At 38.4% G+C, this 18,381-nt stretch overlaps 1 protein-coding gene across 1 annotated transcript; it reads left to right on the top strand.

Moving 5' to 3' along the window:
* Nucleotides 1-376: 376 nt before the first annotated feature.
* Nucleotides 377-17,815, top strand: TSPAN8 (tetraspanin 8). The gene is made up of 8 exons (XM_062567770.1): nt 377-436; nt 5,410-5,472; nt 7,638-7,766; nt 8,437-8,511; nt 8,596-8,703; nt 12,079-12,216; nt 14,313-14,396; nt 17,762-17,815. The coding sequence occupies exons 1-8, from the start codon at nt 377-379 to the stop codon at nt 17,813-17,815; spliced, it is 711 nt and encodes a 236-aa protein (XP_062423754.1).
* The last annotated feature ends 566 nt before the right edge of the window (nt 17,816-18,381 follow it).

Raw genomic sequence — 18,381 nt, 5'->3', positions numbered from 1 at the left:
GTGAAATACTTGTATTTTTACGTCTCTTTCTCTTGAAACTATGACTTATACTTCTAAGTATTTATTTACTTTTGGGGTGTAGGAGAAGACTAACAACTGTAAAAACATATAACTCACAAAGATACAATGAGAGTCTGGAGACTCAGCGATAACACTTGGTAGTGCTTCCCCAGTGCTTCAGTTAATATTTACCTGTGGTATATGAATTGTTTAAATAATCGTAGCTGCCTTAGTCACCATTTTTGCTTTAAGCAGCAGAGAACAGCGCATTTGACTTGGTCTGAGAGGTTTTCTGAAGAAGGAGAACCTTTTATTGAGCACAAACTCTTACAAAAGCTTCTTCCGCAGTTCTCATTTTTATCTCGGCTTTTTGAAAATGGCAGGGGTAAGCAGCTGCATGAAATATTCCATGTTCATCTTCAACTTCTTTTTTTGGGTAAGTTGACGTTTAAATTGTTATTAGTGATGCATGAAATGTGTTCAGTGTTATCTGAAGGCTGTAGCTGAGAATTTGTGAAGAAAATAGAGTATAAGTGGAACCAGAGTATGTGTCTAAATCAGGGAGAGGAGAATATTTTTTACCTTCGTCCTTCCCTTTCCTCTTTTCTTTTAAAATAGACTTCCCTTCAATTCAAAACTAGAACAGCCTGCAGTCTGTCTCCCTGCCTGTAACATACCCCTCGCTTCAGTCACAAGACAACAAGACACTCGCATAAATGCATCATTTGTCTTGCTTCTGTTGACTACTGTTTGCACCCAAACTGCACAATCCTGCAAGTGGAGTAGCAGCAAAAGAAAACCCACCTGTATTTGTAGGCTCTTACTTGACAAAAAATTTTTTTTGTGTGTGTGTGTGTGTCCTTCTTTGTGGTTTTCTGTTGTATGTTCGGTTTCATACTTAGTTTTCGACAGGGGACAGTGAATGTCAAAATGGTATGGGCTGGCAGTACTATTAATAGCTGTGCTAAATCGTCCTGGCCTGCACTCAAAACAGTGCGGTAGGCAGCTTTCTAGTGCAGCTTGAACTGTATTTGTCTATTTGTCACATCTCATCTGATCTGCAAGAATTTTAGACCTTGGCAGTTTTGGAAAGGTTTGAGTTAAAAAGCATTTTCCTCATGGTTCAGCCTCACTGTCAGGTTTCCTGCCAGAGATTTGCTAGGTTCGCCAGAAGTTCACTGAAACCAGAAGTGGAACTACTAGCCACAATATGGGATTTGCCTCAAGGGATTTCTCTTAGTGAAAAGGTGATACTGTTCAAAAGGGACCACAAACAGTAGCCCTGGAAAACCTGTGGCTAGCCAAAATGAGCAAAAGGATTAGCAAAATTCTTTGATCACTTGTGGACCTCGCAAATATATTCCTAACAGGCCAGTGATGATTTACAAATTTGGACTGCCTCCCCATCTTCTTCCTCCACCTCCAGCAATGCAGATTGAAGATATTTGACATCTGTATTGAAGTTTTTTCTGCAATAGTACTTAAAAAGGGTTAAGTATAGGACTTTAGGAGAATTCCTGCTCCTCAAGACATTTTTTCTATTAATATACATCTATATTTACTGCAAGGTAAAGCATAGGCCAGCCTCTGGCATTAGGAAAGCCCCGGACGACTTCTGGAGTGAAAACGTGAATAATACCCCAAGACTAAATCTCTAGCGGCTACGTGAGTTTCCTAGGAAAAGACAGACGTGATCCTTGGGGAGACAGAAAACAGTCAGGCTTGGAACAAACCGCCGCAGCCTGTGTTTATGTCAAAAGTAGCAAAATATCTACTCCGTTGTGGGGAGGAATACGGTGAGAGTGTTTGCTGTGCATGTGACGAGACTGGGTGGGACTGAGGAGGATAGAAATGCAGATATTTTAACTTTTTTTAAAGGAAGGCTTTTAGCACTGCCAAGGTAGGGAAGAACAGGCCATGGTACAAACATGTACCATAGGAGTATGTGCAAACAGAATACAATTAAACCAAATTCTTTAATTCACATTTCTGTCTCTAATCCCTGGAAAATGTTAAATTGCTGTGGTAAAGCACAGAGATTAGTGATGTCTTTATGGCTACTGTTCCCACAGTTGCTCTTCCAGGTGCATGAGGCAGTTGGCAGGTGGAAAATTAAACAGATACTGGAAAATGAAGGTGACTTTAACTAGACAATAGCAAATGCTGCATATTTATATGATGTCCTTTCATTTTTAAGCCTTTCAAATCCTTCTGGGAGTGTCCTCTCTTAGGGGGATCAGGAACGTGCTTTCTAGCTTCCCTGTGCCTTTTTCCCATGGCTCTTACAGCATATCTCTCAGCATATGAGCCCTGGAAGAGACTAAGCTGCATCTACAAAGGGGCTTTGGCTTCACCATCCTCAGCCTCAGCTGCCATGTGACTTGCACCACCCAGGAACCCACAGCCCCATGCTGGGCTTCAGGGTTTCCAGAGTTTTGCATCTTCCTGGTATAGTAAAAACTGAGCATGAGTTATGAAGATACGTGTTTGGGAGCTGAGTACCTATATAAAGCTTTAAGCTTCCTCAAGCCTCAAGACAGTTTGGTGTACTAAACCTGACAGTTGGGTCGGATTTTTTCTCTCTCCCTTCTGCAGAGCTTGCAGGCTGTCCAGTCTCCCCTGCTGCTCTCACACTTTCAGCCTCTGCTGCTCCACATCATTCTTATTTTTTGTACTAAATGTCGATGTCTAGTTTGATCCACTCTTAGCAGTAATAGGGTAATCTTTGACCAGTTGTTGATACCAGCCCAGACATGCAGTCCCATCTACAATCAAAGTGGCCATTTCCTTATACCTTACAGCAGGAAAGAAACTGAGCCCCTCTGTCCCTGTGAGCAGCAATGTAAACTCAGCGAGTACAAAGAGCCATCATATTCCGTCTTCTCCATAAGACATTTCTAGTACTGTTCATTTCAGGCATCTCAGGGAGGTATTTCAGTCAAATACCTTCCTCAACAGGGAGCAAGCTTGCATGAACCTCCTTCTTACACCCTTAAACTGGCTGCTTAAAATGTATGTAGCAGTGGAGGGAGTTCCCCGGGGGCCTGGTATGCCCAGGAAAGGCAGAGCTGGTGTGCTGGCCCGCTGTCACGGCAGGCTTGTCTGAGGTGGTATTACCTGAGCTGGACAGTATTTCTTTATTGCACCAAGACTGAGGGGGTCGAGAAGAGAAGGACGCACTGAATTTGAGGGACAAGAGACCTGTTCCTTTACAGTTTATGAGATTGTGATGAGATGATTGATTCTTGGTCAAGATTTGAGGCCAAGCTATGTTAGTTATCCAGTTTTGGGAAAACAAATGAGGAGCTTTTCGAAGAAGTTCTTCTCCTTCCCATTGGACAATATTAGTTCATTAAAAGTGAAACAGTTTCCTGAAATGTGTTTCTTTAACTAAAATTTTATTTCAGGAAAGACTGATAATTAGGATGGAGTATTCAATAAAAATTAAAATATTCTATTTTGGCCCTTTGGGAACAGAACATTTTGATTCATTATTTAGAATTTTTTCTTTGTGCATGATTATATATTTTATACGGTATAATGTTCAGAGAAACATGACAAAAACAAAATATCAAGATTTTTGCTGAAATGAAGCAACTATTTTTATAATTAAAATATATATGCCTTATGGAAATATTAATTTATAACCCTTTTTTGAATGGAGGAAATTAATATTGTAGAATTCTCATCTAATTGATTTGTTCCTTTATATTCAGCTTTATTTACTTCTACTACTGTGTTGTATTTTTATGGGAGTTCCCATACAACAGATAAGGAGATGGCCAAATTCTGTTTGGGTTTGTAGCAATTGCTACAAATATGCAATACAAATGCAGTAGCTACTCCAGTGGAAATTTTCATATTAGTGATCCCATATTGTCTGGTGTTGTCTAACTCGATTAGTGTTGCTGAACACATAGTGCTGCTGAGCAAGACCCAAATATAGAGTCATGATACCATCAGTTTCTGGGCAGATTCAGTGGGACTGAGAAGATTTCAGTGGGGAATTCTAATAAAATTTGATAACATGATATAGCTGTCATCAATTGTACAACTTTCTTTTTCATATTTATAATGTACTTAAAGGAACTTTACTTAGAGCGGGAAAATGTGTGGTATTCATGTTTGACTGTTGGCCACGTTCCATATTAAATAATCTGCTGTAGTCATTATGGTCTTTGATGCTGAATATCATATGAAACCTTTTGAGGGGAAAGTATTTTTTAAGAAAAATTACCCAAAACATATAAAAATAGCTTATTTAATTTTGAAGAGGAATAGTCCAAGTCATCACAGGAAGCTCGTATCATCCCATTTCAGGGTCATTTATGACTTTCAAGGTTATTAATGACATACAGGAAGAAAATTATGAATATGATGGGACTCTGGTCCTCAGTTATTCCTCTTTCCTTCCAGTCTTCTTACAGCCTTTACTCCTGCTTAGCCTCTTAATTATCTGTCTTCCACACTTATTAATAAAGAGAAACTTTCTGTGGGAATCATCACAGACAAGGTTAGGAGTAAAATGACTGACACATCCTGGAATGGTACATCAAAGATCAATGAAATAGGAGCACAGCTAGTAATTAGGAAACATGTCAAGATTCATCTGTCTTGACCTTAACATCTTAAAGCAAGTCATTCTGGGCTTCTTTTAAAGCCAGCACAGAGAGGCGCGTGGCCCCTGTGGGTGATTTAGCTCATCTGCGGACATGTGCCTGTGACGGGTCTGAGGAGTTAAACATCCCCTAGATGTTTAACTTTTACATGTGTAGGGCTGAGCAAGATTATTTTGGAGTGGGAATAATAACTACCACAATGAGCAGTTTAGAGGAGAAACAGTCTAAGGAATGGAGATGGTCAGATTATGACACAGCAGAAAAATTTCATTTTGAACTTTTTTTATGCTTGTTTTACCATGGAGAATAGGTTTCTAGAAATGTGTCCTGAATAATTCTAGAGATAACATTTATATCAATATCCCATATCAAATCTCATGTATTTCCATTATGCAAGAAACAATGTTCTTTACAACTATGTTATGTCTATATTATATTATAGCAATTTATATCACTCTCTCAGCAGACAGAATGTCTTATGTGCTTCTCAATCACATGCATAAATCATCATTGAAACATAAGTTCCTCGGGGGTGGAAACATCAGGGATTTAGTGCGTACCTGAAGATTTAATTATTCTTATGAAATTTCCTGACTATGAACCAACATTCTGTGCTCTAGCATTTGATATTTCTTTCACTTTACCAAACAAATGATTTCTTTCTTTCTCTTTCTTTCTTTCTTTTTTTTTTCTTTCTTTCTTTCTTTTGACAGCATCTAGAGCAATTTGAAGGCTGAATTTTAATCTGAAATTGCTCATCTTTCTAAATATTTTTTGTTTTCTCCTGCAGGTGTGTGGTTGTATTATTTTGGGTGTCTCTATATGGATACGTGTTAACAAAGATGCTCAGCAGGTAAATGTATTCAGTCTTACCAGATCCATGTTAATGGTGGAAGCTACTATATACATTTTAATTTCCCATGCTCATTTCCACCGATTTGTTTTTGTTGAGATGGTTTGTGTGAGCAAAGAGTAATGCATTTTATGATTAAATAAAATGATGCAGATAATCAGATTGATTTAAGTACAGACATGTGACCACAAGAAGTGTCACCTAGTGATTTCTGTTAGAAAATGTGAGCCCCTTTCTATTCTAATGAAAGTCATGATATTTTTATTATTGATTTCAATATTAGAGAGAACAGTGAGGAGCCATTCACCTTCTAAACTTTTCAGTGTCTTTCCCCATCAGAATAGCCACATACAGTCTTAACAATACTTATATATATTAAGTATATATATATTATTATTATTTATATATAAAGGATTTTTCCCTTGTATTTTTAGTGGCTTCTTAAAAATAGTTTCACTTGCATTTATAGAGAAAGAGTTTTAGGCACCCAAAAACCTTTACTTAAGATGAAATTTTCCTAACAGCCCTCCTAGAGGGGAGAAGAAAAGTTCCTGAATTCTCTTCCTGGATTTTATCTGGGTCGTTAGATTACTTCAGACTTTATGACTGTCCCTTCAAAGGTAGGAAAAATACAGTCTTGAAGAGCTCCTGAGCAGCTGGGCATGTTTGTATCAAGGCTCTTGGTGCCTGCAGGCCCTGCCCATATCTTGCCAGCTGTGCTCCCAGTGGCACTGATATCTTCCTTGGAAGGTGTTTTCTGTACTTACTGTGCTTACTGTAGTGAAGCCAATTCCAGAGCAAGGAGATGCTTCTGGAAAGGCTGCTGTGTAATCTCTGTATCTTGCTGCTTTCGTATCATAACAGGAAGAACAATTGAACTCCAAGATTTAAGCAATGTATTTCTTTTTGTGAGTTAAGGCCATAGAAAGGTAAATGAATTCAAAAATTTGATTTATATACTTTTATTTCCAAAAAGGCTTTATGCCCGTAGGAGTGCAAAAATAGCCAGGTGTGTCATGGAAGCATTTTACACAGTGTGCAGGTACAGTGTAGCTTGGGAAACCAGATCCACTATTTTTCTTTCTTATTTCTGGGGAGATTTCCTATTCAGAAAAGCATACTTCAGCATATTCCAGACTGCTTTCCTGAAGTGACATCGAGTACTCCCCAAAAGCCGTGAAATTAAGAATAGGGGCCGAAACTGAAAGGATTTTCTCTTGTTTTTGCCCCTATGCAACCAAAGATCCCTTTCCAAATCAATGTATGTTTTGCCTGACTAATAATTGAACAGACCATAAGCATTTGGCTGTAGATGAATAGAGCTTTCTAAGAATAAATAACAGGATGTACGGTCCAACTTGGAAGGGGAAAGAACAACACGTTCTTCAAATTATGCTTGTCTATATACCTTTGCAATTTCCATCAGAAGATAAATGTGACAACTTCCAGACATTTTTGCTAATCTTGGCACCAGCCACATTGGAAAATATTCTTTGAAGATTTTTCTCCATTTTGACCTTTGGCCATAGTCAGTCCTGTGGGAACTGAATAATTTGATATTTAATAATACTGAGCTATATGAATTGTTTAGTTGAATGTTCCACACATCAAAATACAGTCCTCATCTCTGAGAGTAATATTAGAAATCCTACATAAAAAAGGAAAGAAAAAGAGATCTGCATTGGAAAATATATCTAACTTTTTTTCTAGTATATCTAGCTTAGCTCTGAGAAGTGTTCTCTCAGAAACAGCAACAGAATATATTCCTGGCCTTATAATGACAAACAGAGGTTTTGTTTCTTCAACTTCAGGTTAATGTAGGAGAGATTTCAAGATAATCAATTTTGCTACTTGCAATAAAAAGCAAAGATTCATCGACTGAAAACAAAGCTATTTTAAGGGCAATCGATCTTTATTTACTGTGTAAAAGTGACTTTCATCTTGTGAAAAGACAAAGACACTGTGATAAGCTAAGTTCTACTGAGCTCCCAAACAAAAGAAGGTGAAATAGATATATATTTTTGTATGGTACAGAGCTTTTTCATGATTGCTAATAAGCATATTTCTCCATTACAAAATAAATCTCTTCTTTTGGAGGTGGGGTACAGATGTTTTTAGGAAGAGTTTTCTTGTAGCTGAAAGATTTTTTTCCCTTTTCTTTTCAGGAGTTCCAGGTGGACAGCAGCATGTTTGCAGGAGTTGATCTACTAATAGCTGTGGGCTCCATCATCATGGTCCTCGGATTTCTAGGGTGCTGTGGGGCCATAAAAGAAAGCCGGTGCATGCTGCTCTTGGTAGGAAGCAAAAACCATCAGCTAAGCTTTTACTGACCAAAGCTACATTTGACGGATAAAGTCCTTGCAAGTGGCCTTAGTTGAGGATGGGAGACACTTTTGTTTAATCAAATGCTTATTTATGATTATAATTATGAAATGTATTTTCATTGCTTACCTTGTACTTGAGACCCTGCTAAGTTCTAGTGCAGAAGAAAAGATGGGTGGCCTCAACAGCAAAGAAATTAAGTCCAGAGAGCATCTAGCAGGTCACTCCTTTTTCCTCATCCAGCTATCACAGAAGTTGCTGCCATCAGTCATCCCCTGCTACCTATCCCATTTCATCTCTATCCCATTTCATCTCCTAAATTTGCAGCTGCTCCCTCTGCTAGTCCTCCCAGAACTTCCTCCCTGTCCTTCTGCCCACAACTCTCATCCACACACTGCCCATCATGCAACTACTCTGATGTGCACCTCGTATTGATCACCCTGGAGGATCAGAAACACACTCTGTCTCAGGCACCCCCTTTTCTCATCCTCCTCAAAAGAAATAACTTGAGCAGCACTGACTAGAACTTAAGTTCATTCTACCTAAATGTTTATTCAAGCACATGAGAGCTTAACATTCACTTAGAAGAAATGATTTTGGTAAAAGGTTTTATAGTTTTCTCCTCCTCTGTTTTCTCACTAGTTTTTTATTGGACTGCTTCTGATCCTGATCCTTCAAATCACAGCAGGTATCTTAGGAGCAGTATACAGATCTCAGGTACAGTATTAGGCTGAATTTTCTTTGTAGTGTTCCTCGAGTTTTGTTTCTACAAAGCAAATAATATAATATTCGTACTTACAGATTGAAACAGCCCTTAACACCATTCTCCAAGAGAGTGTTAAGACATTGCAAAGCTCTACAGAAGAATCAAAAGCATTTCAAGAGACGTTACAGAAGTTTGAGAGTAAGGTAATTAAAATGTATCAAGGGGCAAGGGTTGTTATTATCCATCCAGTCTCTAGCATTTGCCATGCTTTATTTTACAGCTACTCTACCAAAGTTTTGGATTTCATTCCTGTGGATAAGGAAGAATCTGACTTAAATACAAGTTAAAACACTAACTACACAAGGTGTTTTCTGGTCTTTTTACATGGCATGGGCTTTCTATAATAATTTCTTTGCATGAAAGAGATGGTGAGAGAAATGAGGCAAGGACACACGACATGCAGTGAATCTATTGACAGATTTTGTTGTGTTTGAAAAAGTTCTTTTAACATACAGAAAGGACAGCATTCCCTGTGAGCCACACTGGGATTGTCTGAAAGACTGATTCTGGAGGAAATAGTTTCATAATCTGGATATCTGTATGTCTATGGATCATTTCCTTGTGTCCACATCTCCATGGTCTCAGAACAATTAGCTGTTTTTTGAGATTTAGACATTCGGAGAAAGGTTTTACGAAAGATCTCTTTCTATTTGTCTGTACGTCTGTGTAGGACTATTTTATCAGCTTGTGTGGCAGCTCTAAATATGTTTCATATATTTTTATTCAACAACAAAAAATGCATAGGATGATGTCTTAAATATCTGGGTGGTTAATTTGCAACATATATTTGAACTCTTGAGTAGATGATGAAAAGCCTTTAAAGGCAACACAAGCTAATGAAGTCTGAAGGCTATACATACGCATTCTTCCTAGATCCATTTGCCAAGTTCCACCACCTGAAACCCCATAATTTTGCATCAGTGATTATAAATTCCTCAGTGCACTGAGAAAAATTATAATTCTCTGAAAACAAACAACACAACCAAAACAAAGGTCCCCTTTCACTGGGAAGTGGTTGTTAGATGTTATCAGTTCCTTCTTTGAGGCCATGCTGTAGAGCTCATAGAGCCTACAGAGCATGCCTGTGGGGTTTGGAAGCCCCATAATTGCTATCGGACCTTTACAAACTCTGCGTGTGTTTGTATTTGCTTTTCATGGTTCTTATACACTTTGTCAATCTAGCAGCCTTACTGCAGGTCACCAGAGAAATTTGTGCATATGTTGGAGGAAGGATAATTTTAAGGTTTGTAATTCTCTGTGGAATGTGATAGACCAAATGTGCAAGTTCAAACAGCTTTCAGGAACCAAGGAATTGGACTTTGTATCTTGGCCATAAATCTACTGATTTTTATGAGACTGTTGTGTAATGCTAGAGCTGCCACTCTTGCACTAGCTAGTTAGCTAGTGGAAGTTATACATTTTATAAAGAATAAGTTTTGTTCTAGCCATGGTTACCTAAAAGGTGCAGCTTGCTTTATCTACCTGTAGCAAGGGGTTTTCCTCAGGGTGGCTGAGATTCTGATTTTTAGTCTCCTTTTCCAAACTGTCTAGGCCTTCTCAGAGCTTCAATTAGATGAACCTATGTAAGAAATGCTTAAAGATTTCTGATCCCTGTCTCAAGTTGGGAACAAAATATTAAGCAATACCTCTGGTTTTTTTTCTTACTTTTTTTTTTCCTTTTTTTTTTTTTTTTTTTTTTTCTTAAAAGCACTGCAGAATTTTTCAGTGTCCAAAACTCCCTGCTTTCTCAGATGCTTGGATCACTTTCACATACAAAAACTGGCATCTGTTTGGTCTGGTGATGGCCTGTTCTTCTAATGCCTGAAATGTCTCAGCAGTATTTCCTGATCTCTGGAAAATCTTCCTTTCCAACTCAAATGTGAGATAAGAAGACGGAATGTAGAGCAGTTTGTTTAGCTGCAGTGTTTCTATTTCTTTTCAGTAGAATATGAAAGATGGAGTTGCTTATCACCTACTGAAATTAGCCTTCTTACTTTAAAGCAAATAATCTTCATTCCATTGTTGACACAGTGGCAGGCATTTTTACAAGGCCTATATTAATGATAATGCTAAACAAAGGGTTATAAAATTTTAAGAAGCTCTGCTATCCCCACTCTCCCTTTCTTTCCTAGTCTGAGTTCATCACTTCACAGGTCCTTAATGAGATGATAACATGGAGCTGGATAGCTGCCACTGCCTGGGAGGGCTCGTGTCCCCATCCACAGGAAGCTGTTTCTGCATCTGGTTGCCCTCCGGGGCATACAAGCCTGTCTTATCACTAAGGGGATGACAGAGCCTGGTCTCCCCTTACATATGTCCCCAAGCAACGAGATAAAGTTAGATAAAGGCTTTTAGGAGAAGAAGGCTGCCTGCTACTTTTCTTTCCCTTCTGGAGGGAAATTGCTCCTTTAAGTATCACAGTACTGCTCCCCATCCAGTACTCTGCAGGCAAGAAGGTTACTCCAGGGACAAGGAAAGCTTTTAGGGTATATTTCATTTGGAATAGTCTCTTGCAATGCCATGTTTTACTGTATGAGAAGGGGAAAGAAAATACAATACAAAGGAGGTTTGTTTTCCCTGTGCTTATATTTGTTCAGACCTCTCCCACTCGCAGGACACCGGGAGGTGGACACTTAGTGCCAGCCTCCTCCTGTATATCACACAAAAAATACCCTTGAATCTCACTGATATCACTGGTGGTGTGGACCTCCCTGTGGACTTGATGGATAAGCTTAAAGGACACCTATATTTTTAAAAGCTGATGCTGTGAAAGGAAAGGAAGCAAGAGATGATATTTGAGTAGTTTATATTACTTCCCTTTCTTCCCCATTCTACCTCCATCCCGGTCTCCTGCTTCTGAGCCAATTTATTTCTTCTAATAAAATAAGCAGGTCCCTGGAGAGATGAGTGAAGGGTGAGCAAAATGAAAAAGCCCATAATTACTATATTAATTTTTAAATAGACCAAAATTGCTTTTATTATGTCCCATAGCTTTGCTTTTATACAAAACAATGTGAACATTTCCAGCTGCCTTTTCAAACAGAGGACCACAAACCCAAATCTGCACCTCTGAGCTTTAGTGGCTTGAATAAAGTGGAACCTGAAATGAAACTGCACCTGGTTTAGGTTTCACAGACCCCAAATGGACCCCTGGCCTCCTCAATCCATTTCTAATTTAAAGGGTAAACCATCATTCAAGGTGGTTATTTTTCTGGATTTCACAGTTTTATGTATCTGAATTTTACTTCTTCAGCCTGGCTTCTTAGGATGTGATTTACTGTAGATGTTACTTACCCACATGCAAGTATAACCTGCAGAGAACTTGTGCACTCACCATTCTGATAACTGGCATGGAAATTTAAACAGTATTTGAGACAGGCATCAATTTGGGAAAATTTCCACATGGGAAAAAATGGAAGGACAATTTCTCCTCCTTTGTTCCCCCCAGCTCCCTTCCATACTCTCCCCTCACTGCAAGTCACCACTTTTATCCTCATCTTTTTCCTCATTTCTTGCAGAATCAGTGCTGTGGTTTGCTGAATGGGCCAGAAGACTGGGGAAAAAATTTGAATAACTATAAAGCCTGTGAATGTGCATCAGAGAACCAATCAACAGACCTCTGCACCTATGCTCAAGGCAGATACATTTATAAAACGGTAAGAAAAATGCAATGCCCTGTTCTTCGTTCCAAAAGAGGTTTTAACACGAGTTTGTCTTTAGTGGCAGACACAGTCAGCACTCCTGCTCACACCAAAAAGACCAAGTTTTGCCTTCATTTCCTTTGCCAGAATTGCCCCGGTCCATCTGTTACGATATTACTGTGCAACATGAAATGTGCTGCTGCTTCCTCTTCCTGAAATGCCTCTATTAAGCCGTACGGTGCTGTACACTTAGGATCTCAGCAGTCTGCCTGGTTACTACAGGTGAAAACTGCTATTACGGATTCTGGGTTAGCATAGGCCACTTAGCCAGAGCAGCAAGTCGGCTACCCGTTGCCTCTCCTTGCTCCCTCAGAATGTAATGATCCTCCCCAGCCTCATTTTGATGGTAGACATGTTGGCTCAGAGTTTGACCTAGTGCTTTCAAAGGCAAAGGGTTATTGAAAAATGAACTAATTAAATACAAGACCTTTGTTTTTTGATATTTTTTTTTTCTAAAAATATCACATTCATTTTTCAGAATATGCTGGAAAGGAACCTTACACGATGTAGGCTTCCTGGCAGCATACTCAAAGTATAATTTCCTACAACTATGGCCTTTTGAAAAGCTTGTGACAATTAATATAACAATAAAGCAAAATGTCTGCTGACAGACACCAATGAAAGAGTACTCAAAAATTGATGGGTGGGCAGCAGAGATCTCAGTTCATTAATTACAAGCTTTAGCTGTCTCCTAATATGGAAATTTGGACTCCATGCATAGAAATAAAAAGCACACACACACAAAAAAGTGGAAAACTAGCACAAAATAGCTGCATTTTTGGAATGCTAGTGGTGTGAAGTTTACCAGTCTCTGCATCTAGTACAAATCAGATTTTAGCCAAAGTCCAAATTTGGTTGAATATAAATGCACACTAATTTCTTCCCTGTGCAGTCTCATGGAAGCAAATGCTGCTTTAAAACAAGGGAACAGTCTGATCAAGCAGAGGTGCCAGAACCAATCTGAAAATAAGTTGTAAACAAAGAGGCTGTTTTGACCATGTTTTTATGTCTTTGGCCTCAGACAAACCCTCAAAGGATACATGAGAAATCATCGGAGAAATTACTGCAGGTGCAGGATGGGTATGGCTCACATAAACATGCACATTTCATGGTGGTGTTAGATGTTAGTAGAGGCAGTCAGTTCTTGTGATCCAGGAAAAATGATTTGAAACTCAGATCAGTTTTAAGTCAACTTAAATGAAAAGTTTTCTAGAAGGGCTGGAAAAGGAAAGAACCTATGTGTTTGCTGTGAGAGAGTAAACATGGTGAAAGAATATAGCTACACATTGATTTTGGGGAAAGGCAGATATAGTGTTGGAACATAACTGTGGTTTTGATGGATTTAAGCCACACTTGGCTTTCCCTACAGTTTGCAAAAGGAGCATTGTCAATGCCTGGAGAAGATGTAGTCGTTACAGGAACAGATGTATGCATTTATTAAAAAGGAGAGTAGCTCTGCATACAACTTCAGACCTGATTACTCACTCTTTCCCAGCTCCAGTCCATAACCACCAAGCATTTGTCAAAATTAATATTTAAGCTTGGTTTCATATCCAAATATTGAGATAAATCTGATGCTAACGATAAGCTTGATTAGAGGTCTCAATTCCAAAGATCGGCTTAGTAAGAAATTGAAGCTCTCTTTCAAATCTGATCTTTGCTGCATGGGCCATTTCCTAGTAATGAATGATTACCAAATGAAAGTAAGAATAAATGATTCTTTCCCTGTCAACTGAAAATCATTCAAACCTTAGGCGTTACGTTCATGTGTCTTAGTTTGATTTCATAGCTTTCTATGTTCAGCTACTAAATTCATATTCATGTTTGGGAAGGCAAAGACTAGACATCTGTTTCAGAGCACAAGCTATGTATAGCTGTATACTTTGTGTTCATTAGCAACAAGTCAGAGTGAATTCAAATAGCCTTTTTTTTTTTTTTTTTTTTTTTTTACAGAGAAAGAGTAGAGTGATTTTAGAGGATGTATTTCTAATAATAACCTTAGAATAATAAGAGGACTTACCTATAATTAATCATTTTGTCTTATTTTTCAGCCTTGTGGAGAGATAATAATCAAACAACTTAAAGACCATATGATCATAATTATGGGGATAGCATTTGGACTGGCAGTTATTGAGGTACCAGTATATACCATTAAAATATTTATTAGCTGACAAACAATATACTCTACTTCAAGATGCACTAGGAATGGGATAAAACACCTGGCTCATTCAATCAACAGATGAGGGAAGACAGCCTCTAACTTTAGCCATAATCTTACTGTCATTTCATATAAACCGTATATGGTTGCAGAGCTAAAAACTTCAGGTGGGATCAGACCACCCTTCTGCCTGTATAAGCATATCACAAGGGACTTTTCCTCCAAAGATTTAACAGCCTTAGAGCCAGACCGTGACATGAGAGTAAGCCCTGAGGATGGAGCAGTATGTAGATTCTAACCCCAGAAACACATGGGGCAGAATGGCTGATCTTTTCTTCCTCATTCCCTTCCTCATTTGAAGGAAGAGTCAACTCATAAGAAAACTTACTGTTATGAGATTCCCATGCAACTTTCTGATGTCCAAAATGCTTGTCTGAGGATCCAAACTTCTGGAGAAGCACCTAACCCAAGCTCACTGTCCATTTTCTTGCAACTTTCTATATTGACCCATTGCTGCTAAGTGCAGCCTGAAGTCCATTGTCTTCTTTTTCAGTTTAGTCATAAGTGGGCTTACACCAAATCTTATTAAAGTCAAAAGAAAATCCTCCTTTTGAGGAGGATTTGAGCTTCCTCAAATCTTGACTGATGTCTCTGATGTGCCTTTAGTAAGAATTCAGACCACTCTCTCAACCTCTCTTTATTCATGCTGCACATAAGCTAGTTTTCTTTTTCTGAAAGCTAACTCATTTTCCAAGAGAAACCCTCAGCACAGCTGAAATAAGTGACCTTATGTGCTCCTGCTTTGGACTGACTTTACGGACACAAATGCATTAAGTTTGGGTCCCTGTGTTAGGACCATTCTTTCACTGCCCTCATTTCATGCCCTATGCCGTATGCACTTCATGCTATAAAAACGCCACTCCTCAGGTGGCTGTACAGCCCCTTCATTATTTTGAGAAATGAGAAGCAAAGTGAGGAGAAAAAAATTGTTTTGAGGCCACATATCTGCCATACAGGCTTAGAGCAGAAATGACCCAACTATGCTGTAAACTTCAACTAGTGAGAATATCAGCCAGTCCTCACCAGCTGGCCTTGGAGCTTTCCCTTCAAGACAGGAGAGAGAAGGCAAAGACTAACTGACCTAGTTCTTCAGTAAGAAATGCCTGGCATTTATAATAGTTCAAGGTAGTTATATCTTAGTGGTCTCTAAAGTGCGTATTTGTATAATGGAGAGAATACTTATATTATTATATGAAATTATTATTTCAAGGGCATAATTTAACCATCTGGATGGTATGTGAACGTATCTGAGTGCACACCTGTATTGCTTCGTATATTCCTGTACTTAAAGAAACCAGAGTATGTGAGCTCTTTCTTTTACTTGTTTCCTCATTTACTGAAGAATAACATGCAGAATTTTCCCAAAGAGAGAAGGAAAACTGAGGTTATCCAACCAGTTTCTTGATGAATGATAGGCTTTGATTAGGAGAAAATGACAGAGAAACTGGGAGTTTCATCAAATTACTTTCTTCCGTCATTTTTCATTCTTTTCACTATTCCTTTGTGGTTTCTGCTCCCCCCCACAACAAGTGGATGTTTGAGGTAAAAGCAGAATGATGAAGATCATTGTGCAGAGTTCAATCTGTTATTCAGATTGCAGACTTCTTAACATCATTGGCAGAAGACTGTTCCTCGTGGTCCAAGAGCGGGCAAGAGCCCCAACTCAAAAATACATTTCCAGGAAAATAATAGTAAGCAGGAAAGAGTTATGCAGCTGCAGCACTGAGATGACATGCCGCTAACTTCTTATTTGGCATCAGCTTAATGTTATTTAAGATACTATATGGGGGGAGTGGCAAGTTTCTTGTCTGTATGTAGAATTATGGGGGAAAATATATACCGATATTAAAAGATAGCTTTTAAAAATAGAAGTGTTGCATATCTATCCAGAAAGTAACTTGCAAGTCGCTTTACTCTAATCTAATATAATGAGTTATATCCTTCAGTTCACTGGCCATGATTCTTCCCTGTTCTCCAGGCAGATTCTTTGGTAGTTGCCTCTCCCAATCATAAAAGGATTAGAAAACAAAATGAATAAATAATATGAGAAAAGCTTCAGCTGATACAAATAGTCAGCTGGCAATTAACACCCTCTAAAGATTTATCCCTTCCAAAGATAGACAAACATGTTATCACAGCTCAAGTAACTGTAGATCAAAGGCTACATGCTTAACCATTTTCTCCTCTGGAAAAAAAACCAAAAAGAAATAGAAAAGGAAAAAGGTTCCCTAGCATTCCCCCTTTGCCTGCTGCTTTTTGCCACTTGTGGGCTGCTAATTATTTTAGCTCACTTTATCAGTGGAAATAATATTGAGAAGAAGGACTCAGTTTCACTTGGGCATAAGTGAAAATGCAGGCATGATTCATCAGGGAAGCTGTGACAGTTTATTCCAGCTGTGAGCCCAACTCCTTGTCTTCCTTTTATTCCATATGTTCTGTATGCTCTCCACTGTCCCTAACCTGAATAAATGAAACATCCTGGTGCACATAGATTCATAATAGTCAGTTGGATACTTCCTAGTTTTGTGTAACACCTTCACAAACTGATTAGTTTCAAATCCAGAAGGAAGCTTTCTGATCTTCTGATCTTACCAGCTGTCAGTCACAGGCTATGGAATTTTACCCAGTAATTCTTACAACAGGGATGATCCTACTGAATATTTTGGACTATAGTTCCAGCAACAGCTTTTCTGTGGACTCAGTGTTTCCATCCCAATTATCTTGCTGATAAATGAAAAATTGTTGCATGATGGGGGATGTATGTGTATATAGAGGTATGCCCATGTATGTATACACATGAATACACATGTGCATATATTTACAAAGAAGAGAGTGATAGCCAAAAAGAAGAATTCAAAGGCAAAAAAAATCTGTGTGTGCTATAGAATCAGAAAGTTCTTTCAACTTTTTAGAAAATAAAAGATTGAACTTTGGTCAAAGTTGCTTAAACTTCTATGTATGTGCTGCTTCATTGCAGCTAACAACTACATTTAAAAAATAACGGAATTATAGGACTCCCCATCTACAGGGGCATCTATCTTTTAAAGAAATTAAAGCTTTCTATTTGCAATCTTACCTGTGGTACATACTGATTTCATCAAAATGGCAATATTGTAGAGTCATGTTCTTTAAGAATTACATTGAAAAAGATCTTTTGCATAGCTGATTTAGCCTGCATGTAAATCCAAAACATTTGCAAACAAAATGTTCCCACTGTGTATCAGTTGTATCCTGGGATTTCCAGAACTGCCAAGTAATACCAGAAATGTCTTTGTTTTCCAGATTCTTGGTTTGGGGTTTTCTATGAGCCTGTACTGCCAGATCCAGAGAAAATGAAACTGTGGAAGTGTCAGAACAATGTCACCAGCCAAATCAAAACCTTTATAGATAGAGAGATATTTAGCTTGGCACTTTCAGATAAATACATGCATGTCCCAGACAGCTGTTCTGACGAAAACAGCAGCCCTTGTGTGCACAGAAACTTCACAAATTGCAAAATGACCTCTTTATAATTCATAAGACTTAATGATGTGAATGTGAATTTTTATTTGCAATAAAAATGTCTTTGTTTATATTTCTGACGAGTTTATTTTGTCTGAAGATAGCATTTAAGTCACGCTGAGATTTTGAGTTTCCCATACATGTGTCTATATGGGTGTTACACCACTCATAGCAGAGTCTTCTTAAACAGCTGCAAAATAATATTGCAGTGGTTTGGGGAATCACATGATTCCAGGCAGCTTGGTCTGTGGGGCAGGGATTTTCATTACTAGTGTCATGGGTCAGTCTGATGCTCTGTACAGTATTATGGACAGAGATTTGTTACTTGTGAGAAGCAAAGGTCCTAACTTTCATTCAAATAGGAAACCCGTATTTCCCTTCAGGGATGTTTAAATCAATAT

The sequence above is a fragment of the Rhea pennata genome, chromosome 1 (genome assembly GCF_028389875.1).
Source record: "Rhea pennata isolate bPtePen1 chromosome 1, bPtePen1.pri, whole genome shotgun sequence".
In the NCBI taxonomy this organism is placed as follows: domain Eukaryota; kingdom Metazoa; phylum Chordata; class Aves; order Rheiformes; family Rheidae; genus Rhea; species Rhea pennata.
The sequence above is the reverse complement of the archived record's forward strand: the minus strand, read 5'-3'. Positions and strand labels throughout refer to the sequence as shown.